We start from the raw sequence: 27907 nt of genomic DNA, 5'->3' as shown, positions 1-27907 counted from the left end.
TGTTCCTATTTATAGACTTTACAATGCAGATGGAAGGCCGTCCTTTTGTTCGATAAATGAAAATATTTTCATCATTCGTTTTGGTGTAGCTTTCGCTTAGTGGCAGAGTTGCCACATTCACTGATTTTCTTGGAAGGATTTGCAAAAACCTTCGGATTTGTAGATTAGAAAAACATTTTCTCATGATTCACTGGTAAAAGTACAGAATTACCAAGCGCAAACTTAATACTGGTTAATAAAAGAAACTTTCTAATTAAATTCTTTTTCCATTTTGCATTCGTCCTAATAAGGACGGTTTGTAGATAACTATGTTGATACAAGACGGGAATCTTTTGAAACAATTCAAACCTTGCCGACGATTGTTTTTACTGCGTACATCCATACGATCTTTCCCCTTTCGTAGCTCACACCGAATGAGTACGCTTTGCAGCCTTCGATGTTTTGGTAGCATTTTTAGTGGCAGTTACTACCGCCTTTTCAGTGACTGCGTTTCTTAGCCTTTGGCTTTTTGGCCTTCTCACCGCCACCACCGTTTTTCCTCTCTCCGGTGGTAGCCAATTTGATTGGTCGTCCGATGCAGCTTCTCACGACCACGCACGTCTGTTATGCACTGCGTCTTACACACGTCTGGCTTTGAGAAAAGCTGCGACACCCCTATTTATAGGTTTTATCATTAATGTTGATTCTCATTTAAAGTAGTTTTTGAACTATTTAAACAAATTTTATATAGCAAACAACGTATCGGTAGCAAGCGTTGAACGTTTTCCTTCCGATTTATGAAACAAGATTGGCAATCCGTTTAGTAGAAGATAAGTTATTAAGGTTCAAATTGTACGTAACGCTTTCGCTAATATTCACTACTATCGCTGTCTCGCTCGTTCTCATGGCGTGCATGGGCCTTTCCTTTCCGTCCGGCTTCTAATGGCATAACCAAAACTAATATGCCGGCTTTCCCCCGCCAACTGCTCTCGTCAAGCAACCCAATACGAATAATCATAGGAACAAACATGTAGTGGACCTATATATAAACTTTTCATTATTTTATTGTTCGGTTGCTGCACAATATTGACGGCTGTGTGCGGGATGGGCTGAAAATTTTCACTTTTCCTAGTCGTTTTCGAAAGATTATTCAAAACACTATGTTTCCGTTGATAATGAATGTCCTACATATTCCAAAATTTAATACAACATTGGTACAAATATTTTCGACAAAATGCCGAAGAAATTGATTAAATCCATTCAGTACAACAAAAGATATAAGCGTTCAAAATCTTACATCATTTTTCTTCCGAAATTTTGAAAAGGGGCCCCTATATTGAAAGGTAAGTCGTTAGTCACGACAAAAAAAGAAGAAAAAAAACCGTTTGTAGAGTCTGCTATTTTTGATTTACTTGTTCTTTCTTTCTTTTTCAGGAGAATCAATTTCCGGGCAATCGTTTTCCAGGAAAAATGCTACCATGTCAGCATTAGTCCGGATAAAGCAGATTTCGGCAATCCCAAGCTACTAAAACAGTGGCAACAGTGAACTTCGTGTTCGCGCTATTTCCCCTTCAAACCAACACATCACGAGTAAGCATATAGATAGCAAAATGGTAATCTACCTAGGCGGCGGCGACTGAGAATGTGTGTGCATCAGTATAAAAGCGCTACTCAATGGGCCGAATTGCAACATTCGGTATTGGAATCTCGCTGCTGCAGGTGTGCTGCGCTAGCCTACTAAGTTATTACCTACAACCAAGAAGATGACTGGCCGTGGCAAAGGAGGCAAAGGGCTCGGCAAGGGAGGCGCTAAGCGGCACCGCAAGGTGCTTCGTGACAATATCCAGGGCATCACCAAACCCGCCATTCGTCGTCTGGCTCGACGTGGAGGAGTGAAGCGAATCTCCGGTTTGATATACGAGGAAACCCGTGGTGTGCTGAAGATTTTTCTGGAAAACGTTATCCGGGACGCTGTGACGTACACTGAACATGCCAAACGGAAGACCGTCACTGCGATGGATGTCGTCTATGCGCTTAAACGCCAGGGACGCACATTGTACGGTTTTGGTGGTTAAGCCCTACCACGACGTTCACGACAACACAAAAGGCCCTTTTCAGGGCCACCAAATGTTTAGAAAAAAGAATTAGTTTGAAATGTATCCTTCATAATTTTCATCCACGTTGCAGGGGCGTACTGTTTAATGTGCGATTTTGATGGATATGCGAGAGACCGTCGTAACACTACAACGCGCTCAGTCGCTGGGTTTCCCTTTTTTCATATATGCATTTCCTTTTTCTTTCTCCTGAGCTTGCGTATCATGGGACAAAACGGCTCGTTTCTCGATAGCAACGAACCGCCGACCGACTCTTTTTTTCGAGCGCGCGCGTTTTAGCTTACCACGCTTTCACCTACCTGTCTACCTATGAATTTGCGTACCTTTAACTGGTCTGAATGATAAAAGTAAAGTTGATGGCTGGTGAGTTAGTACTGTATCAATCGGGAAGCAATTACAACACACACACACACAGGAAGAGAGAGAGAGAGAGATTGAGCAACCGTAAAAAAGTCCAGCTTGTGATCTGTGTCGGGGGACAATCGTTCCCATCGATGCGTGCGCTGAAGCGCCTGGGTGTGATGGTCGACGCGTGCGGTTTATCAGCTCACAGCCATGTACACAACGATGTAGCGAGTTGATCAGTACATCCTAAATAATAGAATTTTGAGTTAGCCAAAGCAATTCGAAATAACACTGATGATTAGAGCACTAAAATCAAAATCCGCAACTAAAATGTTGGATTTTTTTCGAGGTATTTCTCTCTGTCTGTCTCTGCCGTCGAAACAAGAAAGCATTTCGCGAGCGCGTTGTACGGTTCTACGAGCAACACAAGAATCTCGGCGAAAAGTGCACGGTACAATATTTCAAAGGGGAAAACGTTGCGCCGTCGACTGTTTACAACACCTTTCGACGCTGCAATCTCAATGCCGCTTGCCGGTTGATAAAAATTATTTTGGGTAAATATTTTGTTTTGTACGAAGCAAGTTACTTCCCTCGCAAAAAAAAGCAAAAAAAAAACACAATCGTTCCCGAATACCCATTTGTACCCTAAAAAGCACAACCCGCTTCACAATTTGCTTCAGTGTCGCCCAATCGCAGATTTCTTCGGGAGTTTTTTGTTTTGAGAGCCACGAATTGCAAACAGTTGATTGGTAGAAGATCACGAAATGCATTAGCAAAGTTGACCTAGACGCCGTACTACGCGCCTGTTCCGCCATCAAACGGAAGCTTCGCCGAACAGCATCCAATTACGGATCGGTTTGAAATGTTCACTAATTTTTGGCCAACAATGGAGAACGTATCTTTTAATTTCAATCAAATCGTTTGTCTTTTTTTTTTTGACAGGTTGAGAAAAAAAATCCAAAATTTGTGTTGCCACCCGTTAACTTTTTGTGTTAGTAATTTTAATAACGAAAGTTTTCAGCAAAGGACCAGCCGACCGAAACGTTTTCCGCAGGTCGCCAAATTACGAGCACTTCCGCTCGAGCAAATATGTACAAAAATGAAATAATTTTATATAGAGAGAAGTTTTCTTTCGATTGGATAGCACCGAAAAGGTTTTCCAATTGCTAGAAGGTTCAAATTAACCTATTTTCCACAATTCAGTTTGCACGTGCCGCCATAGTCGGATACATGATTTGATAATATTCGGCCATACGCTTAAAACAGAATGTTCAGCGGGTGTTAGTTTGGACGGTGCGGACAGTGCAGTAAATTGAATGCAAACTTCCAGTGTACTTTTCACAAGCAGTAATTCGATTTTGGTTGATTTAAAACAACAGTCCGTAAAATTTTACCGGCACCGATCGAATAGTAACTTTCAACCGTCATCTACGCGTTCCCAAACAGAGCCGATGAATACGATCCTAAACAACAGACACCGGACCCCCGGTTATCATATTCGCAGACTTGCATCATCGTGCATCCATCAACTCGTCGTCTACAACTGTGTGTGGAAGATAACCAAACGAACGCGCAATGGCTGAAACTGCTATCGACGTTGCTGCTACGGCCCCTGCCGTCGTCGCCTCTCCGCCAGCTGCCAAAGCACCACCGAAGCAGGCGGCCAAGGCTAGCAAGAGTGACGCCAAGAAACCGAAAAAATCTTCAACCCATCCACCAGTGAGTGAGATGGTTCTGGCTGCCATCCGGACCCTGAAGGAACGGAGCGGATCATCACTGCAGGCGATCAAAAAGTACATCGCCGCCAACTACATGTGTGACGTCGCCCGGCTGGCTCCGTTTATCCGGAAGGCTTTGAAAACGGGTGTCGAGAAGGGAAACATCACCCAGACCAAGGGTACCGGTGCTTCCGGATCGTTTAAGGTGACGGTCGAAGCAAAGAAACCGGCTGGCGATAAGAAACCACCGAAGAAATCGGCTACTAAATCCGGGGAGAAGAAAAATCCGCCGGCTGGTGGTGGTGAGAAGACCAGCAAGCCAAAGGCGGCGATCCCGGCCGCTAAGAAATCGGCTACGAAGAAAGCGAAAGCTGCTGCCCCTGCAAAGGCGGTAACGGCTGCCACTAAACAGAAAGCCACCAAACCATCGAAGGCTGCAGCGAACAAGCCGAAGGGACCTAAGCCAAAGAAGGCCGCCACCGCCCCGAAGAAGGTCACCGCCGGCAGGAAGTAAATTCCCGACAACGTGCGCGTCCCCCCAAAACAACAGTCCTTTTCAGGACTAACAAAATTGTAAAGAATTGATTGATGCTCCGTTCCCCCCATGAGTTTTCTAGCTTGAGCAGCAGCGCGCGTTCACACCCGCATTCAACTGGCCCGCCGATTGGCGAGATAAATCAGTCGTTAGGCTTGATTACACAAATCACTATAGTAAATAGGCGCGGTTTCTTGCTCAGATACACGTACAGGTAAATTAATAGTAGGCCGTGGTTTTCTGTTGCCTTAACAAACAAACAGAGCAAGTATAATATTACTCTGATTAGCAAACAACGCGCTTATTTTGGCTATAATAAAACAGAGAAAAATTGGCTCGCACAATAAACAAACGAACGAACGATAATTACCGATTTTGTTTAGCCTAAATTGACGAACGTATTGTATTGATCGATCAACTTTGAGATTACAAATTGTGTTGGGTACGGGTTCAACGAAGATCAAAAGTTTGAAGACTGGGAAGTTTATTGTATTAACAAGTATGATCCAGAAGTGTGTTCTTTTTGCGGCAGAATTTTCACACGCTGGGGGTCATATAATGGGCTGTTTTAAACTGAATAGAATAGACGACAAAAAGACCGTTTTCCGTCTATGGCGGCACGTGCAAAAACAATCAACTAGCGGTAAGGGGAAAGACTACTTCCACAAACTACAGCAATTGATTTGGTGATGATTTGAAAAATGGACAGAGAAACAAAAATGACAACGACGTTTTTGCTCTAATGAAACAAACAAACAACAACAACTAATGTTTATATAAACTATGTGTACACATTTCAATTCAACTCTTTACCAGAACGTGTTTTGGTGGCCCTGAAAAGGGCCGATGACGATGGGGTGTGCGGCATCCGGCGGCGGGGCGGGCGACGATTTACTTCGAGCTGGTATACTTGGTAACGGCCTTGGTACCTTCCGATACGGCATGTTTCGCCAGCTCTCCTGGTAACAGCAAACGAACGGCGGTCTGTACCTCGCGGGAGGTGATCGTCGACCGTCGGTTGTAATGGGCCAGACGAGATGCTTCGTTAGCAATACGCTCGAAGATGTCGTTCACGAAGCTATTCATGATGCTCATCGCCTTCGACGAGACACCGGTGTCCGGATGGACCTGCTTCAGCACCTTGTAGATGTAGATAGCGTAGCTTTCCTTGCGCCGTTGCTTTCGCTTCTTCTTCTCTCCTCCTCCTGCTTTTGTGGCGATGTTTTTCTGTGCCTTGCCACCGCCGCCGCCGGATTTTTTCACAGCCTTTCCGCTGGCTTTCGGTGCCATAGTAACGACGTGGTGGTGCTGCTGTTAACGCTCTCGATGCGAACTGCGCTGACTGATTGGTAGCAAAAACTTTTTTTTTTTTTTTTTAACTTCAATTATAATTTATTTTCTTCAATTTTACATTTGTGTATGATTTACATATCAAGTGATTCAGTTGTCAACTTTTCATCTTCGTTTTTCTAATTTATGATTTCGTTTAATTTGTTCTTTTTATTCTTTCTAGTGTGTTTTGCTTTAGAGCAAATGTTGATTTTTATGTTCCTTAAAACTACTTACTAACTAACTTAAAACTAAACCTATCTACTCGAAGAGTGTATTTATTGTTTCGTGTTCTGATTGCAAACATTTTTGTTGGAATTTGTTACAAGAATTTGTAATTTGTTGTTCTATGGTCTGGACACCCGAGAGGTTGTACAGTTCATTGGTTCTTGAGTTATATGGCAAATCTAATATAATTCGTAGCGTTTTGTTTTGAAACGCTTGTAGGATCCTTTTGTAAGATCCTGCTACTGTTTGCCAGATTGGCATCGCATAGCAAATAACAGGGGAAATGATTTGCGTGTATATTGCCATTTTATTTTTCAAACACATTCGAGAGTTTCTATTGATTAGGGGGAATAGTGCTCCAACAATTTTGCTGCATTTTGTTTTTACTTTTTCCAAGTGGGAACGGAAGAGCAGTTTCTGGTCTATCGTGAGTCCCAGATATACAACTTCAAGGGACCATTCTATCGTAGAACCCCCCATGACAATTTTACAGCTTTCATTGGGAACCAATCGTTGGGAGCGATTATATGGGAAAATGATCACTTGTGTTTTGCTCGCATTCAGCTTGATTTTCCACGTAGACGCATATTCCTGGAACGAGTTTAGGCATTCCTGCAGCTTTTTAGTAGTAGTTTTGGTCGATCTTCCTTTGACCATTATTGCTGAGTCGTCAGCAAAGAGAGACAGGTAGCAACCATCCGGAAGTCGGGGAACATCAGATGTGTAAATGCTGTACATTATGGGACCCAATAAACTGCCCTGAGGGACGCCAGCAGGTATGAGGAGACTTTCTGAGAGGACTCCGCCTAGGGACACTCGAAATTTTCTATCCTTCAAGTAACTTTGTACCATTTTTATCAGATAATTTGGGAAATTGTATCTGTAGAGTTTAAAGATCAGTCCTTCGTGCCACACATTGTCAAGGCTTTCTCTACATCGAGAAGAGCCATGACGGTGGACTTAGCAACAGCTTTGTTCCTCTTAATCATCTTCGTTACTCTATATAGTTGATGACATGTCGAGTGTCCTTTACGGAAACCGAACTGTTCTGGGGGGATGATGTTGTTATTTAGCACGTGGGTCTGGATACGGTCGAGTATTAGCCTCTCAAACAGCTTACTTAGAGCGGACAACAGGCTAATGGGTCTGTAGCTCTTCGGGCTTGTGGGGTCTTTACCCGGCTTCAAGATTGGGACAATTTTGGCCAGTTTCCAGCAGGACGGGAAGTAATTAAGGTCAAGACACTTGTTGAAAATTTTTGCTATGTGGGCAAGGGAAGATATACTAAGCTTCTTGAGGACAAGGTTAAAAATTGCATCGAAACCGGGTGCCTTCATGTTTCTGGAACCTTTGAGCGCTGACACTACTTGTTCAGTTGTGATTTTTCTGTTTTCAGGAACATAGCATGGGGTATTATTCAGGATGGACAAGGTGTCTGCAACTGCTTGTTCCATGGGGCTAATTATGTTGCTACCTAACAGATGAGCTTGGGACAATTGTGTTGCTATTGCATTTGCTTTTTCCAAGGGAGCTACAAGGAGGCTATCATTGCACTTGAGAGGTGGAATTTGTTGTGGTTTACTTTTAAGCACTTTTGCCACCTTCCAAAATGGCCTTGAGTAGGGGTTCATTTTGCTAAGTTCCTGCCTGAAGTTAGAATTTTTGAGTTCCTGGACATGAAAGGCTATTAAACTGGTTAGGTAATTAGCTGCTGACCTTTTTGACAAGTCTCCAGTACGCTGGAACTGTCGCCTAAACACATTTCTAGCTCGGATGATACTTTTCGTTTCAGGATCGAGTTGGAGTTGTTTACTTACGATAGCTACCTTAGGGACGCATTCTTCTTCGGCGGTCGCAATGGCATTTTGAAGATTTGCCACCGCAAGGTCGATGTCTTCGATGGACTCTAGCTGGGCTTCGCTGTCGATTCTGGCGTCGACTCTTCGCTGGAATTCCACCCAGTTTACACGATGGTAGTCCTTCCGTTCTCGACGCTGTCGAACTGCTGCTTCACCACCAACCCGCAGTATGACTGGTAGGTGATCGGAGCTCAACTCGTTGATTGTTGATGGTGTACAGACCGTAACGTTTGAGAGGAAAATATCGATGATAGCCGGGGCACCAGCCGGCGATGTATACGTTGGTTCGTTTGGAGCCTGAACCGAGAAGTATCCCAATTGTAACTCGTCGAAAAGTAGATTACCGTTCTTGTTTCGGCGATGGTTTCCCCATGCTTCATGCTTCGCGTTTATGTCGCCTGCTACGATGAATTTTTTCTTGTGCCGCGTCAGTTTCACCAGGTCGTTCTTGAATTGTTGCGCTTTACCTTGTCCTTCGTAACACTGCCGGGGGCAGTAGGCAGCAATAATTAGGAGTGGTCCATTTGTGGTGTCTATTTCGATTCCCAATGCTTCGATTGTGGATGTTCGATAGTGTGGCTGCGTCGTGAATTTGATTGGTTGTTTGATTGCGATGGCTACACCTCCTCCCTTTGAGTGTGTCCGATCGAGCCTTGTTACAGTATATCCCGGGAGACTGAAATTGTCACCGGGCTTCAGGTATGTTTCTGTGATGACGATTATTTGCACTTCTTCTCTTACCGTCAGGTCAAGTAGTTCCACGGCTTTGTTTTTAACAGCGTGGGCATTCCAAAGGAGAATCTTGAATTCACTAATGTCCATATTTAATTAGAAATTCACCAAGACAAAGGATTTGGTCCGCTCGCGTGCGACACTGATTCATTTTAGTCCACATCGTGCTGAAAATTGGTAGCAATTCCTCAGCGGTGAACATTGGTGCATTTCCTGCTTCTGTTTCGTTGCGATTGCTCGTAGAGGGCCAGACTGCGGGCTCTTGTTGTTGTTGCTGGGGGGAGGGACCGGGCGGTTGATGAGTGTTCCAATTCTGAACACGACCGTTGTGTTGGTTTCCCTGCAAAGGGAGGGGCGGGAAGTTTTCCGGTGTCAGCATCGGCCCTTTAGTTGGCCTTCGTCCTGGTTGATTTTTACTTGAAGCCTCCTTACGGATACGTTTGTATTCCTCGCGTTTTGGGCACGCACGATCAGTAGCTCGATGATTTTTAAGGCAATTTCCACATTTGTAGGCAGCAACGTCTGCGACTGGGCAGCTTTTTGTTTCGTGTTGTTGAGCGCACACATTGCATCGTACCTTCATGCGGCAGTTCCTAGATCCATGACCAAAGTGTAAACACCTCATGCACTGCGTGACGTCATTCCATGTTCCTCTATACGCTTCCCATGAAACGATGATGTTGAACAATGAGCGCACTGCCTTCAGCGCCCCGAGAGTAACAGTGCCTTTCTTGAAGTGGATAAGGTATAAACTATCTCTGTAAGTTTTTTTATCATCCGGCTTTCTGGTTATTGCATACACTTCAATCGGTTTCAGCTTGTACCGCTCCTCCAGCTCTGATTTTATGTAATCCGTCTTCATGTTTGGTAGACCTCGGACAATCACCTTGAATGGTTTTTCAGATACTACGTCGTGGGTGAAATACTCTGCATTATGTTTGTTCAGATAGCCTCTAATTCTGTCGTAACTCTCGCGCGACTGGGTCATCACCTTGATCCCTGTCCTGGTCAGCTGATACTCTGCAACGATTTTCATCGAACTGATGATTTCCGATAATTTGTCCAACCGAATTGACTGTACAACAATTGGTGGAAGTTTCTCTCGGCGGGGTGCTGCGGGTTTTTGTATGCCTGCATCTGTATCCCCGAACCCGTTCAGGTCACTAATATTGTTGGCCGTTTCCTCACTGAGGATGCTGAACCGATTTTTCGATAGAACGGACTCAACGTCATCAAAATTGCACTGCTTCTTTGGTAATTGCTCTGGCGTGCTAGCTGTGACATTAGCCGAATTGGGGCTAGCACCCGGTATTTTCTTTTTGCGCTTGCCCATGAGGCCGATCCAACTGTACGACTTTTCAACTTTACCACTTTCCAACTATTAAATACACGTCTTAATCTGCTCGCGTTACAAACGGAACTTCTGGTGATGGTGGGTGGTGATGGTAGCAAAAATCACTACATATCGCTTATATACGATCGTGTAGCGAGACGAAGGTTCGTCCTTTTTTGTGTTTAGCGCGTTTCGTTCGTTCGCTACTCCGCCCCTTTGGCGAACGATGTGCAATGAAGCGAATGCATAACAAGGGGTGCTGTGTGCGCGAGTGGCATCAGTGTTACTCGTATTGTCTACGTGACTACACACGCACAGCGATAAACCTACAACAATGTCTGCACGCGGTAAAGGAGGAAAAGTGAAGGGAAAGCCAAAATCCCGCTCAGTTCGTGCCGGTCTCCAGTTCCCTGTTGGCCGAATTCACCGTCTGCTGAGGAAGGGAAATTATGCTGAACGTGTCGGTGCCGGAGCACCCGTCTACTTGGCAGCTGTGATGGAATATCTTGCCGCCGAAGTACTGGAGCTGGCAGGAAACGCTGCTCGCGATAACAAAAAGACCAGAATCATCCCCCGTCATCTGCAGCTGGCCATTCGAAATGACGAAGAGCTGAACAAACTGCTCTCCGGTGTGACCATTGCTCAGGGTGGCGTGTTGCCTAACATACAGGCCGTACTGCTGCCGAAGAAGACTGAAAAGAGGGCCTCCGCAGCAACTTAAATCCCGCTCCTTTCTAGCCGTAAAAACCGCCCTTTTCAGGGCGACTATTTTCTTCTGATAAAAAGAGTTAATTTGATTTTCACTTCGATAATCATCAACGTACAGAAATCTGTGAGCATTGCACAAGTTTCTTTGCTATGCACGTCAGACACTTAATAATAGTTTCCCTTCATATCATGTGGCATTGACGATTTCATTTAACCCGCACTCAATCTTTCAAAAGTTCACCCATCGATTTGGTGCTAAATCACAAATCGGCCGCGCAAATTTTCCCTCAATGGGTCTTGTTTTTCACACGCTACGACTGTCGATCGGTACGAGGTGGCGGTGCTGGCAAAAAATCTCCCCATCCGCGTGCTTTCTAACACACACACACAGCCACCTGCCTGAGCATTTTTGGAGGGAAACGGAAAATTTCTGCTAATAATTCTTAGTAAAATATGATTGGTTGGTCCTGAAAAGGACCGTTTGTTGCTGTTTCGTTCTGGGGGGTGGGCACACACCACATTTAGGCCCGCTCCCCACGGATCCGGCGAGCCAGTTGGATGTCTTTCGGCATGATGGTCACTCGCTTGGCATGGATAGCGCACAGATTGGTATCCTCGAACAAACCCACCAGGTAAGCCTCGCTGGCTTCTTGAAGGGCCATGACGGCTGAGCTCTGGAAGCGCAGATCGGTTTTGAAGTCCTGCGCGATCTCACGAACCAGACGCTGGAAGGGCAGCTTGCGGATTAGTAGCTCTGTCGACTTCCGATAGCGACGAATTTCTCGCAGCGCGACAGTTCCTGGTCTGTAGCGATGGGGCTTCTTAACGCCACCCGTAGCTGGGGCACTTTTACGGGCAGCCTTCGTTGCCAACTGTTTGCGGGGAGCTTTCCCACCGGTGGACTTGCGGGCGGTCTGTTTCGTACGGGCCATGGCGCGAAAATGCTGCTCTACTACTGCTACCACTGTGGTGCTGTTCAAACGACGAATGATGACCAAAACAGACCGACCGATTTTTTTTTATAGTCGCGAATAAACACTACTATCGCCTGTCTCGCTCGTGTACGTGCCATGTGCCTTTTCGTTCTGTATACGGTTCGATTCGGCTACTATACTTCCCCCACCATTTCCATTCCGGAGCCAGTGTTGCCAGACTTGAATTTTTCAGCTTTTCGTCAGATTTGCAAAAAAACATTCCTAAAAAGAAAAACTATGTATGAGCAAAAAATCGCCTAGAAATCAATAAAATTCCAACAGTAGAAGAATATCAAACAGAAATAGTTTGTCCAACAGTAACAATTTGTTCCATCATAGATCAGTATCAGATATCGATATTTAAGTACCAAAGAAGCCAATGTAACGTACCATGTAGACGGATGTATAGAAAATCTTTATAATTAAAAAAAGAAGAAAAAAAACCGTTTGTAGAGTCTGCTATTTTTGATTTACTTGTTCTTTCTTTCTTTTTCAGGAGAATCAATTTCCGGGCAATCGTTTTCCAGGAAAAATGCTACCATGTCAGCATTAGTCCGGATAAAGCAGATTTCGGCAATCCCAAGCTACTAAAACAGTGGCAACAGTGAACTTCGTGTTCGCGCTATTTCCCCTTCAAACCAACACATCACGAGTAAGCATATAGATAGCAAAATGGTAATCTACCTAGGCGGCGGCGACTGAGAATGTGTGTGCATCAGTATAAAAGCGCTACTCAATGGGCCGAATTGCAACATTCGGTATTGGAATCTCGCTGCTGCAGGTGTGCTGCGCTAGCCTACTAAGTTATTACCTACAACCAAGAAGATGACTGGCCGTGGCAAAGGAGGCAAAGGGCTCGGCAAGGGAGGCGCTAAGCGGCACCGCAAGGTGCTTCGTGACAATATCCAGGGCATCACCAAACCCGCCATTCGTCGTCTGGCTCGACGTGGAGGAGTGAAGCGAATCTCCGGTTTGATATACGAGGAAACCCGTGGTGTGCTGAAGATTTTTCTGGAAAACGTTATCCGGGACGCTGTGACGTACACTGAACATGCCAAACGGAAGACCGTCACTGCGATGGATGTCGTCTATGCGCTTAAACGCCAGGGACGCACATTGTACGGTTTTGGTGGTTAAGCCCTACCACGACGTTCACGACAACACAAAAGGCCCTTTTCAGGGCCACCAAATGTTTAGAAAAAAGAATTAGTTTGAAATGTATCCTTCATAATTTTCATCCACGTTGCAGGGGCGTACTGTTTAATGTGCGATTTTGATGGATATGCGAGAGACCGTCGTAACACTACAACGCGCTCAGTCGCTGGGTTTCCCTTTTTTCATATATGCATTTCCTTTTTCTTTCTCCTGAGCTTGCGTATCATGGGACAAAACGGCTCGTTTCTCGATAGCAACGAACCGCCGACCGACTCTTTTTTTCGAGCGCGCGCGTTTTAGCTTACCACGCTTTCACCTACCTGTCTACCTATGAATTTGCGTACCTTTAACTGGTCTGAATGATAAAAGTAAAGTTGATGGCTGGTGAGTTAGTACTGTATCAATCGGGAAGCAATTACAACACACACACACAGGAAGAGAGAGAGAGAGAGATTGAGCAACCGTAAAAAAGTCCAGCTTGTGATCTGTGTCGGGGGACAATCGTTCCCATCGATGCGTGCGCTGAAGCGCCTGGGTGTGATGGTCGACGCGTGCGGTTTATCAGCTCACAGCCATGTACACAACGATGTAGCGAGTTGATCAGTACATCCTAAATAATAGAATTTTGAGTTAGCCAAAGCAATTCGAAATAACACTGATGATTAGAGCACTAAAATCAAAATCCGCAACTAAAATGTTGGATTTTTTTCGAGGTATTTCTCTCTGTCTGTCTCTGCCGTCGAAACAAGAAAGCATTTCGCGAGCGCGTTGTACGGTTCTACGAGCAACACAAGAATCTCGGCGAAAAGTGCACGGTACAATATTTCAAAGGGGAAAACGTTGCGCCGTCGACTGTTTACAACACCTTTCGACGCTGCAATCTCAATGCCGCTTGCCGGTTGATAAAAATTATTTTGGGTAAATATTTTGTTTTGTACGAAGCAAGTTACTTCCCTCGCAAAAAAAAGCAAAAAAAAAACACAATCGTTCCCGAATACCCATTTGTACCCTAAAAAGCACAACCCGCTTCACAATTTGCTTCAGTGTCGCCCAATCGCAGATTTCTTCGGGAGTTTTTTGTTTTGAGAGCCACGAATTGCAAACAGTTGATTGGTAGAAGATCACGAAATGCATTAGCAAAGTTGACCTAGACGCCGTACTACGCGCCTGTTCCGCCATCAAACGGAAGCTTCGCCGAACAGCATCCAATTACGGATCGGTTTGAAATGTTCACTAATTTTTGGCCAACAATGGAGAACGTATCTTTTAATTTCAATCAAATCGTTTGTCTTTTTTTTTTTTGACAGGTTGAGAAAAAAAATCCAAAATTTGTGTTGCCACCCGTTAACTTTTTGTGTTAGTAATTTTAATAACGAAAGTTTTCAGCAAAGGACCAGCCGACCGAAACGTTTTCCGCAGGTCGCCAAATTACGAGCACTTCCGCTCGAGCAAATATGTACAAAAATGAAATAATTTTATATAGAGAGAAGTTTTCTTTCGATTGGATAGCACCGAAAAGGTTTTCCAATTGCTAGAAGGTTCAAATTAACCTATTTTCCACAATTCAGTTTGCACGTGCCGCCATAGTCGGATACATGATTTGATAATATTCGGCCATACGCTTAAAACAGAATGTTCAGCGGGTGTTAGTTTGGACGGTGCGGACAGTGCAGTAAATTGAATGCAAACTTCCAGTGTACTTTTCACAAGCAGTAATTCGATTTTGGTTGATTTAAAACAACAGTCCGTAAAATTTTACCGGCACCGATCGAATAGTAACTTTCAACCGTCATCTACGCGTTCCCAAACAGAGCCGATGAATACGATCCTAAACAACAGACACCGGACCCCCGGTTATCATATTCGCAGACTTGCATCATCGTGCATCCATCAACTCGTCGTCTACAACTGTGTGTGGAAGATAACCAAACGAACACGCAATGGCTGAAACTGCTATCGACGTTGCTGCTACGGCCCCTGCCGTCGTCGCCTCTCCGCCAGCTGCCAAAGCACCACCGAAGCAGGCGGCCAAGGCTAGCAAGAGTGACGCCAAGAAACCGAAAAAATCTTCAACCCATCCACCAGTGAGTGAGATGGTTCTGGCTGCCATCCGGACCCTGAAGGAACGGAGCGGATCATCACTGCAGGCGATCAAAAAGTACATCGCCGCCAACTACATGTGTGACGTCGCCCGGCTGGCTCCGTTTATCCGGAAGGCTTTGAAAACGGGTGTCGAGAAGGGAAACATCACCCAGACCAAGGGTACCGGTGCTTCCGGATCGTTTAAGGTGACGGTCGAAGCAAAGAAACCGGCTGGCGATAAGAAACCACCGAAGAAATCGGCTACTAAATCCGGGGAGAAGAAAAATCCGCCGGCTGGTGGTGGTGAGAAGACCAGCAAGCCAAAGGCGGCGATCCCGGCCGCTAAGAAATCGGCTACGAAGAAAGCAAAAGCTGCTGCCCCTGCAAAGGCGGTAACGGCTGCCACTAAACAGAAAGCCACCAAACCATCGAAGGCTGCAGCGAACAAGCCGAAGGCACCTAAGCCAAAGAAGGCCGCCACCGCCCCGAAGAAGGTCACCGCCGGCAGGAAGTAAATTCCCGACAACGTGCGCGTCCCCCCAAAACAACAGTCCTTTTCAGGACTAACAAAATTGTAAAGAATTGATTGATGCTCCGTTCCCCCCATGAGTTTTCTAGCTTGAGCAGCAGCGCGCGTTCACACCCGCATTCAACTGGCCCGCCGATTGGCAAGATAAATCAGTTGTTAGGCTTGATTACACAAATCACTATAGTAAATAGGCGCGGTTTCTTGCTCAGATACACGTACAGGTAAATTAATAGTAGGCCGTGGTTTTCTGTTGCCTTAACAAACAAACAGAGCAAGTATAATATTACTCTGATTAGCAAACAACGCGCTTATTTTGGCTATAATAAAACAGAGAAAAATTGGCTCGCACAATAAACAAACGAACGAACGATAATTACCGATTTTGTTTAGCCTAAATTGACGAACGTATTGTATTGATCGATCAACTTTGAGATTACAAATTGTGTTGGGTACGGGTTCAACGAAGATCAAAAGTTTGAAGACTGGGAAGTTTATTGTATTAACAAGTATGATCCAGAAGTGTGTTCTTTTTGCGGCAGAATTTTCACACGCTGGGGGTCATATAATGGGCTGTTTTAAACTGAATAGAATAGACGACAAAAAGACCGTTTTCCGTCTATGGCGGCACGTGCAAAAACAATCAACTAGCGGTAAGGGGAAAGACTACTTCCACAAACTACAGCAATTGATTTGGTGATGATTTGAAAAATGGACAGAGAAACAAAAATGACAACGACGTTTTTGCTCTAATGAAACAAACAAACAACAACAACTAATGTTTATATAAACTATGTGTACACATTTCAATTCAACTCTTTACCAGACCAGCTGGCTGGAGAAATCTCCCATTGAGGATTCTCTCGTCTGCCCCATGGTTAGGAGAGCGTCGGAATGGTTAAAACAACTAACAGGCCAGAGTATACCTTCAATCAGCGCTCTTAGCAAGCTGAGCGATCGGGCTTGGAACGCTGATGCACCTACAATCGACTGGAGAATAAAGCATCAAACCCGTGCTCACGAAGCCCCATCCAAAGCACAAGCAATCTTCTACGAAATTCAGCAGAGCCAATACTCATCATCAGTGAAGTTTTTCACAGATGGATCCCTGAACGAGGATAGCGTTGGACTTGGAGTGTTCGGTGGAAATACGAACATTGCCATGCGGATTCCCGGTTGCTGTTCAATATTTTCTGCAGAGGCGCTTGCGTTACTGGTAGCTTCAGAGACTGCACCAAATTCCGAGCACACAGTCATTTTCAGCGATTCAGCCAGTTGCCTACAAGCGTTGGAACATGGAAAATCAAGACACCCATGGATACAAGCGGTAGAAGAAGTCTCAGCAAACAAAAACATCAGTTTCTGCTGGGTGCCAAGTCATTCCGGCATTGAAGGGAACGAGAAAGCCGATCGTCTAGCTGGAGAAGGACGAATGAAAGAATGCGACAACGTACCGGTACCAGCTAAAGATTTCAACAAATTCACCAAACTATTACTTCGACAAGCTTGGGAGAACCAGTGGAGAACGTGTGATAAATTTACCCGGAGGATAAAACCAACGACCATGGCGGGGAAAGACCTGTCCGATTCCTCGGAGCAAACTGTCCTCACCAGACTTCGCATAGGGCACACTATGCTCACTCACGGGTATCTATTCGACCGGAAAGAGAAGCCGCAATGCTGTGGAGTGGACCTGACGGTTGAACACCTTCTAAGAGATTGCCAGCGCTACCAGCAGAACAGGGATAGGTTCCTGAACAACTTGACACTAGGAGAAATTCTAGGACCAGAACACGAAGATAGACTGCTGAATTTTATTAAAGAAGAAAAACTTATAAAACTTATATAACTTATAAATTATTATTTTGTTAAATGACATGTAATTATCTTTTATCGTAACGTGACGAATGAATTTTACAATTTAAAGTCACGTAAATAAAACTAAAAAAAAAAAATCTTTACCAGAACGTGTTTTGGTGGCCCTGAAAAGGGCCGATGACGATGGGGTGTGCGGCATCCGGCGGCGGGGCGGGCGACGATTTACTTCGAGCTGGTATACTTGGTAACGGCCTTGGTACCTTCCGATACGGCATGTTTCGCCAGCTCTCCTGGTAACAGCAAACGAACGGCGGTCTGTACCTCGCGGGAGGTGATCGTCGACCGTCGGTTGTAATGGGCCAGACGAGATGCTTCGTTAGCAATACGCTCGAAGATGTCGTTCACGAAGCTATTCATGATGCTCATCGCCTTCGACGAGACACCGGTGTCCGGATGGACCTGCTTCAGCACCTTGTAGATGTAGATAGCGTAGCTTTCCTTGCGCCGTTGCTTTCGCTTCTTCTTCTCTCCTCCTCCTGCTTTTGTGGCGATGTTTTTCTGTGCCTTGCCACCGCCGCCGCCGGATTTTTTCACAGCCTTTCCGCTGGCTTTCGGTGCCATAGTAACGACGTGGTGGTGCTGCTGCTGCTGCTGTTAACGCTCTCGATGCGAACTGCGCTGACTGATTGGTAGCAAAAATCACTACATATCGCTTATATACGATCGTGTAGCGAGACGAAGGTTCGTCCTTTTTTGTGTTTAGCGCGTTTCGTTCGTTCGCTACTCCGCCCCTTTGGCGAACGATGTGCAATGAAGCGAATGCATAACAAGGGGTGCTGTGTGCGCGAGTGGCATCAGTGTTACTCGTATTGTCTACGTGACTACACACGCACAGCGATAAACCTACAACAATGTCTGCACGCGGTAAAGGAGGAAAAGTGAAGGGAAAGCCAAAATCCCGCTCAGTTCGTGCCGGTCTCCAGTTCCCTGTTGGCCGAATTCACCGTCTGCTGAGGAAGGGAAATTATGCTGAACGTGTCGGTGCCGGAGCACCCGTCTACTTGGCAGCTGTGATGGAATATCTTGCCGCCGAAGTACTGGAGCTGGCAGGAAACGCTGCTCGCGATAACAAAAAGACCAGAATCATCCCCCGTCATCTGCAGCTGGCCATTCGAAATGACGAAGAGCTAAACAAACTGCTCTCCGGCGTGACCATTGCCCAGGGTGGCGTGTTGCCTAACATACAGGCCGTTCTGCTGCCGAAGAAGACTGAAAAGAGGGCCTCCGCAGCAACCTAAATCCCGCTCCTTTCTAGCCGAAAAAACCGCCCTTTTCAGGGCGACTATTTTCTTCTGATAAAAAGAGTTAATTTGATTTTCACTCCGATAATCATCAACGTACATTTCTGTGAGCATTGCACAAGTTTCTTTGCAATGCTCGTCAGACACTTAATAATAATTATCATGGCATTGACAATTTCATTTAACCCCGCACTCTTATCTCTCAAAAGTTCTCACTCATCGAATTGGTGCTAAATCACAAATCGGCCGCGCAAGTTTTCCCTCAATGGGTCCTGTTTTGCACACGCTACTACTGTCGATCGGTACGAGGTGGTGCTGGCAAAAAATCCCCCCATCCGCGTGCTTTCTAACACACGCACACACACAGCCATGCAGGTGCCTGAGCATTTTTGGAGGGAAACGGAAAATTTCTGCTAATAATTCTTAGTAAAATATGATTGGTTGGTCCTGAAAAGGACCGTTTGTTGCTGTTTTTTTTCGTTCTGGGCACACACCAAATTTAGGCCCGCTCCCCACGGATCCGGCGAGCCAGTTGGATGTCTTTCGGCATGATGGTCACTCGCTTGGCATGGATAGCGCACAGATTGGTATCCTCGAACAAACCAACCAGGTAAGCCTCGCTGGCTTCTTGAAGGGCCATGACGGCTGAGCTCTGGAAGCGCAGATCGGTTTTGAAGTCCTGCGCGATCTCACGAACCAGACGCTGGAAGGGCAGCTTGCGGATTAGTAGCTCTGTCGACTTCTGATAGCGACGAATTTCTCGTAGCGCGACGGTTCCTGGTCGGTAGCGATGGGGCTTCTTAACGCCACCCGTAGCTGGGGCACTTTTACGGGCAGCCTTCGTTGCCAACTGCTTGCGGGGAGCTTTCCCTCCGGTGGACTTGCGGGCGGTCTGTTTCGTACGGGCCATGTCGCGAAAATGCTGCTCTGCTACCACTGTGATGCTGTTCAAACGACGAATGATGACCAAAACAATTTTTTTTTTTTTTTTTACATTCAATATTTTATTGGTACATTTTCTTTACATTTCTGTGAAGTTTTACATTTTAAGTGACACAAAAAAAATTTTTTTTTCAGCTTTGTTGTGGGATGATATTCGTTTGATTGTGTTTTTGCATAGCCTAATTGGTCGTTTATAACTGATTGTTGAATGATTAAGGGCCTTAAAACTAACCTAAACTACTAAACTTTGTATGATTTGATACTCCGAATTTGAACATTTGGTTGTGAAATTTTCACATGCTTTTCTTAGTTGGTCTTCTATGGTGTCTATATTGGCTAATCTGTGTACGTCTGCTGTTCGTGTTCTCCATGGTAGATTCAGGATCATCTTCAAACATTTATTTTGTAGAATTTGAAGTTTGTTTTTGTGACTTTTGGCACAGGTTACCCAAACTGGCATTGCGTAGCATATCACGGGTGCAATTATTTGTTTATAAATTGCTAGCTTGTTCTGTTTGATTAGTTTGGACCTCCTGTTGATTAGTGGGTATAAACGTTTGATCAATAGAGAACATTTGTTGTGTATTTTTTGGATGTGGCTTCTGAACAGTAGTTTGGAGTCAGCTGTCAGACCAAGGTACACCGCTTCGGCCGACCATTCGAGGCTCACTCCATTAAGCACTATTTTGCAGTCGTTCGGTGGGATGAGCTTTGGTGATTGTCGATATGGGAAAAGTATTACTTGCGTTTTGCTGGAGTTTACCTTGATCTTCCATGTGTTCAAGTATTGGCAGAAGCTGTCAAGGCAGCCTTGAAGTTTCTTGGTGATATGACGCGTGACCCTGCCCTTACACAGAATGGCTGTGTCGTCTGCGAAGACTGAAAGGAAGCAGTCATTTGGCAGCTGGGGGATATCCGCCGTGTAGATGCTATAAAGCACGGGACCCAGCAAGCTTCCCTGAGGAACACCAGCTGGAATATGAAACGCTTCTGAAAGAACACCGTTTAACGAGATCCTGAAGGAGCGGTTTGACAGGTAGCTCTGAATCATTTTGACTAGGTAAACAGGAAAATTGTACCGGTATAGCTTGTAAACCAGACCTTTGTGCCATACACTGTCGAAGGCCTTCTCGATGTCCAACAGGGCCATCGCTGTGGATTTCGACACTGCCTTGTTTCTGCGGATAATTTTCATTACCCTATATAGTTGCTGAGTGGTGGAATGACCGGCTCTGAATCCAAACTGAACGGGGGGGATGATGTTGTTGCTAGTCACATGGTCGAGTATTCTATCCAACAGCATTCTTTCAAAAAGTTTGCTGATCGCGGACAACAGACTTATTGGACGGTAGCTTGTGGGGCTTGTGGGATCCTTCCCTGGTTTTAGCACCGGAACAACTTTAGCCAACTTCCAGTTCGAGGGGAAGTATAAAAGATCGAGACATCTATTGAAAATTTTGGCGATGTGTGTATATGCTTCTGTGCTCAGTTTCTTTAATACGAGGTTGAAAATAGAGTCGAAGCCGGGAGCCTTCATATTTTTGCAACGACGACAGGCGGATGCTACTTGGTCGATGGTGATTTTTTTGTTGGCTGGGACATAGCAAGCATTGTTTTCCAAAGTGATCATTGTATCGTTGACTACGCCCTCCATCGGGCTGATGATAGAGGTACCGAGATTGTGGGAGTTTACAAAATGGTTGCCTATAGCGTTAACTTTTTCGTTTGGTGTAACTAGAGTTATAGTGCCTGATTTTAAAGGGGGAATCTGCTGTGGTTTTGACTTTAATATTTTAGTCACTTTCCAGAACGGTTTAGAGTATGGGTCTAAGTTTTCAATTTCACTATGGAATCTATCGTTTTTAAGTTGTGTAACATGATGTGCAATGAGATGATTAAGGTACTGTACAGCATTTTTCTTTTGAAGATCGCCGGTTCGTTGGAATTGTCTTCTAAAGACGTTCCTTGCTCGGATAATGCTTTGTGTGGTTGGGTCAAGTTTAATGAGCTTACCTACTACCGGCACCTTGCGGACGCACTCGTCTTCAGCTGCGAGGATGGCATGTTGTAGCTGCTCCACAGAACGATCAATGTCTTCAGTTGTTACAATAGGATCCTCGAAGGAGATTCGACGGTCCACTCTGTGACGGAACTCAATCCAGTTGACATGGTGATAGTCTTTCCGATATTGCCTGGGCCCACGTGTGGCGGTTTCGTCGATGCACTGTACCACCGGATAGTGGTCGGAACTCAGCTCGTTGATGGTATTCGGCTTAGGTATGTTCAGGTTCGTCAGGAAGATGTCAATTGTAGAAGGCACGCCAGCTGGAGACAGGTATGTTGGTTGATCTGGAGCGTTAACGACGAAATATCCGAGCTGCGCTTCGTCGAACAGCATGCATCCATTCTTGTTTCGCCGATGGTTGCCCCACATTTCATGCCGGGCATTGAGATCACAAGCAACGATAAATTTTTTCTGGTGCCTCGTCAATCTAACCAGGTCGTTTTGGAATTTTCTGGCCAGGCCGTTACCGTCATAACATTGACGGGGACAGTAGGCGGCGATGATCAGAAGTGGGCCACTGCGCGTTCCTATCTCCACACCTAACGCTTCTATAACCGATGTTTGGTAGTGAGGTTGAATGGTAAAATGTATGGGTTTTTTGATCGCAATAGCTACTCCTCCCCCTCTGGAGTGTGTGCGGTCGAGTCGTGCTATGCTGTATCCTGGTATGCTGAAGTTGATCTCAGGTTTCAGGAATGTTTCAGTAACTATTAAAATATCGACGTCTTCCCTTGTCGCCAGTTCGATGAATTCCATGTGCTTGGATTTGACAGCATGGGCGTTCCACAGCATGATTTTTAGCGTGTTAGTGCCCATACTGAATGATAAACTCGCCCAATACACGTATTTGATCAGCACGTGTGTCGCACTGCTGAAGTTTGGTCCACATGGTGGTGAAAATCGGCAGAAGTTCCGCAGAAGTATATTTGGGGGTTGGCTGCGAGCAATCCGGGCTGGGATTCGGTTGAGTAGAAGATTGTCCCCAAACTGGAACTGGTGTGTTGCTGGTTCTTTGAAACCCTGGTGGAGGTCCGCTGTACTGAATAGTTTCGCGTGCAATCCGTTCACCCATACCGATCGATGGGAGTGTAGGAAAATTAGCTGCTGTATACGGTGGTACCTTGTTTTGGCGATGGTTGGCTTGGTTTTTCGTCGACGCTTCCTTCCGAATACGTTTATAATCCTCTCGTGATTTGCATGCTCGATCTGTTGCGCGATGGTGTTTTCTACAGTTTGCGCACTTATATTTTACAGCCCCTTCGATGGGACAATTCGATGATTCGTGATCACCTGCACAATAGTTGCATCTAGCGGCCAGGTGGCAGTTGCGTGTGCCATGTCCGAAGTGAAGACACTTCATACACTGCGTGACATCTTTGTGGATACCACGATAAGGTTCCCACGAAATAACGACGTTCCCGATGATTTTCATTGCTTTCAAGGCTCCTAGTGTCACTGTTCCCTTTCGAAAGTGTACGAGGTACAGGCAGTCTCTGTACACGTGATTACCAGGCTGCTTCCTAGCAATGACGTACACTGCCAACGGTTGAAGCTTATACCGTTCCATTAGCTCGGCTTTGATGTCTTCTGGGCGCATTACCGGTAGGCCTCTTACGACAGCCTTGAATGGCTTCTCCGACGGCATGTCATGGGTGAAAAACTGCGCGTTTTGTTCTTTTAGATGTGCTTTAGTTTTGGTAAATTCGTCCTTAGTTTGCAGCATCACCTTGATGCCGATTCTGGTGAGCTTGAACTGAGCCGTGACACCTTTCGAATGGAGATCCTGCTGTAGTTTTTCGAGCGGAATCGATTTGACGATTAGCGGGGGTAATTTGACGGCGACAGTGTTTTGGGGATACTCTTCCTCTTGCTCCTGCCCGAAGCCGTTGAGATCGCTGACATTTACTGCTGTATTATTTTCACTCAGAATACTGTAATGGTTGGCGGAGAGTATTGACGTTTCATCATCCTCTCGAATTTTCTTCGCTGGTTGCCCCGGCGTGCTGGCAGTAACATCTGCAGATTTTATTGTGCTGATTGTGGCATTGGTCGATTTCCGATGACCGTGCTTTGGGCTGCGGGCCGGTTTTTTCCGCTTACCCATTTGCGGAGAGGGAGAAAATACGCGAAAAGAAAGAAAAAAAAGTATATACGCGGAACTACTAAGCTACTACGAAAAGCGACTGCGTCACGCGACGAACGAAAACCGAATGATGGATGACCAAAACAGACCGACCGATTTTTTTTATAGTCGCGAATACACACTACTATCGCCCGTCTCGCTCGTGTCCGTGCCATGTGCCTTTTCGTTCTGTATACGGTTCGATTCGGCTACTATACTTCCCCCACCATTTCCATTCCGGAGCCAGTGTTGCCAGGCTTGAATTTTTCAGCTTTTCATCAGATTTGCTAAAAAATATTCCCAAAAAGAAAAACTGTATGTATGAGCAAAAAATCGCCTAGAAATCAATAAAATTCCAACAGTAGAAGAATATCAAACCAGAAATGGTTTGTTCAACAGTAACAATTTGTTCCATCATAGATCAGTATCAGATATCGATATTTAAGTACCATAGAAGCCAAAATAACGTACCATGTAGACGGATGTATAGAAAATCTTTAAAAATCGTTTAAAAAAAACCCGTTTGTAGAGTAGAGTCTGCTATTTTCGATTTACTTTTTCTTTCTTTCTTTTTCAGGAGAATCAATTTCCGGGCAATCGTTTTCCAGGGAAAATGCTACCATGTCAGCATTAGTCCGGATAAAGCAGATTTCGGCAATCCCAAGATACTAAAACAGTGGCAACAGTGAACTTCGTGTTCGCGCTATTTCCCCTTCAAACCAACACATCTGCAAGCATATAGATAGCACCTATGCGGCGGCGACTGAGAATGTGTGTGCATCAGTAAAAACCTGTTTTAATCCACCTAGAGGTGCAATTGTGCCTTTCTCATTTCTACAAACTATGATTTAATAGCTGGTTCGTACAATATAACATTATGAAAATGTCTTTCATTCTTATTACACTTGGTAAGTATATATAAGCAGGGCCGGCGGAAAGCGTGGGTAGTATGGGTAGTAATACCCACTCGAAAATAACCGAGTGGGTATTACCCACTCGAAATTTTGAACCATTTCAAAAAATTTAGATGTGCAACGCATGTATCTCGCACTACACATATTTGAAAACATCGATGTACCACAATTTCGTTTGCGTAAACGAACGTGATTTAATGTGAATGTAATGTAAGCGTGTGCTTTGTGAAAAGAGAAAAATCCTTACTAATGGACCCCTAACCCTATGCTTTCTACCCACTCGGACGTAAAGTGTTTCGCCGCCCCTGTATATAAGAGCACGTTTGTGCATTCATCGCGGTATCGGTTTGAATCGGAGTTTTCTATGTACTCCACAACCCGTAACCCCCGAGCCGGAAGTCGGATGGAGATGGAATTTAATATCAGTTTCCGGGGACGCAACACCTTTCATTTGAGACTAAGTTGATCAAATCGGTCTAGCCATTTCCGAGAAACCAATATAACCGTTATTCTGAATTTGGATACTTCAGGATCCGTCGATGGTGGCCAGTGTGGCCAAAGAGACTTTGAATGATTGTTGGGGACCTAGATCTACAAATTCAACAGTTGTGTTTACATTTTGGAAAAAATTCCACCTTTTTACATTCATCGCAGAATTCGTTAGAATCGGGATTTGCTGCGTGATCGTACGTATCACCCTGTAATTCAGGAACCAGAACTCGGATCCACACAAAATTCAACAGCAGCTGATGAACCTTTCATTTAAAATCAAGTTTGTCACAATCGGTTCAGAAAATTCCGAGAAACCGATGTGGACAAATCAACAAATTTTGTTTTGTAACCATACTCTTCAACTCGTAATCCGGAACAAGATGTCGGTTGAAAATGAAATTCAATAGCAACCTATGGTAATATTTTACCTTTCATTTGAATCTTAGTTTGTAAAAATCGGTTCAGCCATCTCCGAGAAACCGATGTGGACATTTTGTTAACAAATCCGCACATACACACACATACATACATACATACATACATACACATACATTCACACATACATACATACATACATACATACATACATACACACATACATACACCCAGATATTTTGCGATCTCGGCGAACTGAGTCGAATGTTATATGAGACTCGGCCCTCCGAGCAATTGCATAACCTTTCTATAAAAGAAAGGCAAAAGAATAATATTTGATTAGCTTAATAAGCATGAGTTCAATGTTATCTTCATGTGATTATAATTTGGAAAGGTTGGTGGAATGGGTTTGAACGTGTAGGGAATGGGGGGTTAGTAGAGTGGGAGTGGAGGATGCTTCAGAAATCCTTCATCTTATTTCGGTATACGAGGTGGATGAAGGAAATGCGGGCGTGAGGGTGGTCCAAGAGGAGGGGAGTGATGAAGGAGGGAGGTGTAAGGGCAAGGAGGGGGGGGGGAGGTGCGGCGACGCAATACTCAACTGCATATTTTGCCTTCCATTTGAGACTTGGTTTGAGAAAATCGGTTCAGTCATCACCGATGAACCGATGTGACTTTAATTGTGGAATATGCCCGGACTTCCGGAATCGTCGATAGTGGACAATATATTCAAAGAATGTTTGATTGGCAATCAGTGGTCTAGATCTGCGATTAGAAGTAATTTGGTGACCATTTCAATAGTTTTTACCCTCTGAGGTATTACGATTGTACCGATTTATATGGGAAATTCCAGTATATCCTTACTAACACCCCTATAACTTCGGAAGCAAGAGTCGGAACGGAATGAAATTCAGCAGCAATCAATGGCATTACTGTATCTTTCATTTAAAAGCAAGTTTGTAAAAATCGGTAGAGAATTCGTTGTGGAATGGGTGTGATATTAGCTTAGGAACTTGGCGGGTTCCCCGGGGGCGTCATGAACCGTCATAGGTGGCCAATGTGGTCAAAGCTGCTTTGATTGATCATTAGTGATCCAGACCCGCAAACTAGAGTAATTTTACATCAATTTTAATATGTTTTACATCATTTGAACATCATGGTGGTACCAGTTTATATGGGAATTTGCTGTGTGACCGCACTCTTCAACCCGTAAATCCGGAACCGGAAGTCGGATCAACTAAAAATTCAATTGCAGCTTATGGGAGCGTTATACCTTTCAGATAAAACTAAGTTTGCGAAAATCGGTTCAGCCATCTCTGAGAAAATTGTGTGAGTTTAAATGACACACACATACACACACACATACATACACACACAGACATTTGCCGATCTCGACGAACTGAATCGAATGGTGTATGACACTCGGCCCTCCGGGCCTCGGTTAAAAAGTCGATTTTTACAGTGATAGCATAGCCTTTCTTTATATGAGAAAGGCAAAAAGCGCTACTCAATGGGCCGAATTGCAACCTCAGTTGGCGTCCTACGTCGGTAGTGTAAGACTATCAGCACCGGGCGTGGGTATAAGCAATTTACTAACCGTCATCATAACACAACACCGCACCGGCGGTTGGTAAACAGGTTGGGAAATGGAAACTTATCGTTTCGGTTTACAGCGAGTGTCTATATTTGGTAACTTCTTCCAACTGACGCCAACGTTGCTATTCGCAGAAAGGAGGCAAAACAAAGGAAAATGTAAAAAATGGGATCTCGCGATAAATGTTATGCAGAAGTGTTCTGCGTGAATTTTGATTCGACTCGTGAAAGATTTTTATTTTAAATAAAATTATGGATTGAGCTCAATAAATAAAACTATCGGTTGTGAGACAATAAATTATTTGATTGAATTCAATAACATTTTTTTAAAGTTTACAGAAATGAAAACAATTATTGAAATTAAAAGTTTATTGTAACTTTAATGAAAATATACTTTCAAACCTCGATTCACACCAATTATTTTGTCGTTTGATACAATGAACAGTATTTGTTTGTATTCAATTACCCACAGTTTTGATTATGCTGTATGTTTTCTGCGTGGAAGTAAAAATTAGTGCATCTAAGCAGCTTGCATTGAACTGGAAGATGTAGCATTATGTCAAGCTGGGCATGATGTGTCCCAGGATCCGATTGATGGGATGCTAGCAAGAAGCTGAATTTCATTGGCTTTGAAGCTTGTAAAAGCCCGAAAATTTTTATATGTGGAG

General features: G+C 44.7%; 8 protein-coding genes across 8 annotated transcripts; 5 read left to right on the top strand and 3 right to left on the bottom strand.

The window, feature by feature from the left end:
• Window positions 1-1653: 1653 nt before the first annotated feature.
• On the top strand, window positions 1654-2054 carry LOC131687276 (histone H4-like). The gene is made up of 2 exons (XM_058971352.1): window positions 1654-1698; window positions 1740-2054. The coding sequence occupies exons 1-2, from the start codon at window positions 1654-1656 to the stop codon at window positions 2052-2054; spliced, it is 360 nt and encodes a 119-aa protein (XP_058827335.1).
• Window positions 2055-4013: 1959 nt separating this feature from the next.
• LOC131687275 (histone H1A, sperm-like) lies at window positions 4014-4875 on the top strand. The gene is made up of 2 exons (XM_058971351.1): window positions 4014-4547; window positions 4774-4875. Exons 1-2 carry the CDS (start codon window positions 4014-4016, stop codon window positions 4873-4875), a joined length of 636 nt encoding a protein of 211 aa, XP_058827334.1.
• A 5613-nt stretch (window positions 4876-10488) lies between these two features.
• LOC131687274 (histone H2A-like) lies at window positions 10489-10893 on the top strand. The gene has a single exon (XM_058971349.1). The coding sequence runs from the start codon at window positions 10507-10509 to the stop codon at window positions 10891-10893; it is 387 nt and encodes a 128-aa protein (XP_058827332.1). The 5' UTR covers window positions 10489-10506.
• Window positions 10894-11401: 508 nt separating this feature from the next.
• On the bottom strand, window positions 11402-11812 carry LOC131691750 (histone H3-like). Its single transcript, XM_058978379.1, has one exon. It carries the CDS (start codon window positions 11810-11812, stop codon window positions 11402-11404), a length of 411 nt encoding a protein of 136 aa, XP_058834362.1.
• Window positions 11813-12590: 778 nt separating this feature from the next.
• On the top strand, window positions 12591-12991 carry LOC131687273 (histone H4-like). Its single transcript, XM_058971348.1, has 2 exons — window positions 12591-12635; window positions 12677-12991. The coding sequence occupies exons 1-2, from the start codon at window positions 12591-12593 to the stop codon at window positions 12989-12991; spliced, it is 360 nt and encodes a 119-aa protein (XP_058827331.1).
• A 4666-nt stretch (window positions 12992-17657) lies between these two features.
• Window positions 17658-17960, bottom strand: LOC131693665 (histone H2B, gonadal; the record flags this gene model as incomplete). The annotated part of the gene is made up of 1 exon (XM_058981699.1): window positions 17658-17960. A coding segment is annotated over one exon (303 nt), but the record flags the coding sequence as incomplete, so codon positions are not given.
• A 386-nt stretch (window positions 17961-18346) lies between these two features.
• LOC131687272 (histone H2A-like) lies at window positions 18347-18733 on the top strand. The gene has a single exon (XM_058971347.1). It carries the CDS (start codon window positions 18347-18349, stop codon window positions 18731-18733), a length of 387 nt encoding a protein of 128 aa, XP_058827330.1.
• Window positions 18734-19235: 502 nt separating this feature from the next.
• On the bottom strand, window positions 19236-19646 carry LOC131689521 (histone H3). Its single transcript, XM_058974663.1, has one exon. The coding sequence runs from the start codon at window positions 19644-19646 to the stop codon at window positions 19236-19238; it is 411 nt and encodes a 136-aa protein (XP_058830646.1).
• Window positions 19647-27907: the final 8261 nt, after the last annotated feature.

This window comes from Topomyia yanbarensis, chromosome 3, assembly GCF_030247195.1.
Source record: "Topomyia yanbarensis strain Yona2022 chromosome 3, ASM3024719v1, whole genome shotgun sequence".
In the NCBI taxonomy this organism is placed as follows: Eukaryota; Metazoa; Arthropoda; class Insecta; order Diptera; family Culicidae; genus Topomyia; species Topomyia yanbarensis.
Note: the sequence above shows the minus strand (reverse complement) of the source record. Positions and strands in the feature narration are given on the sequence as shown.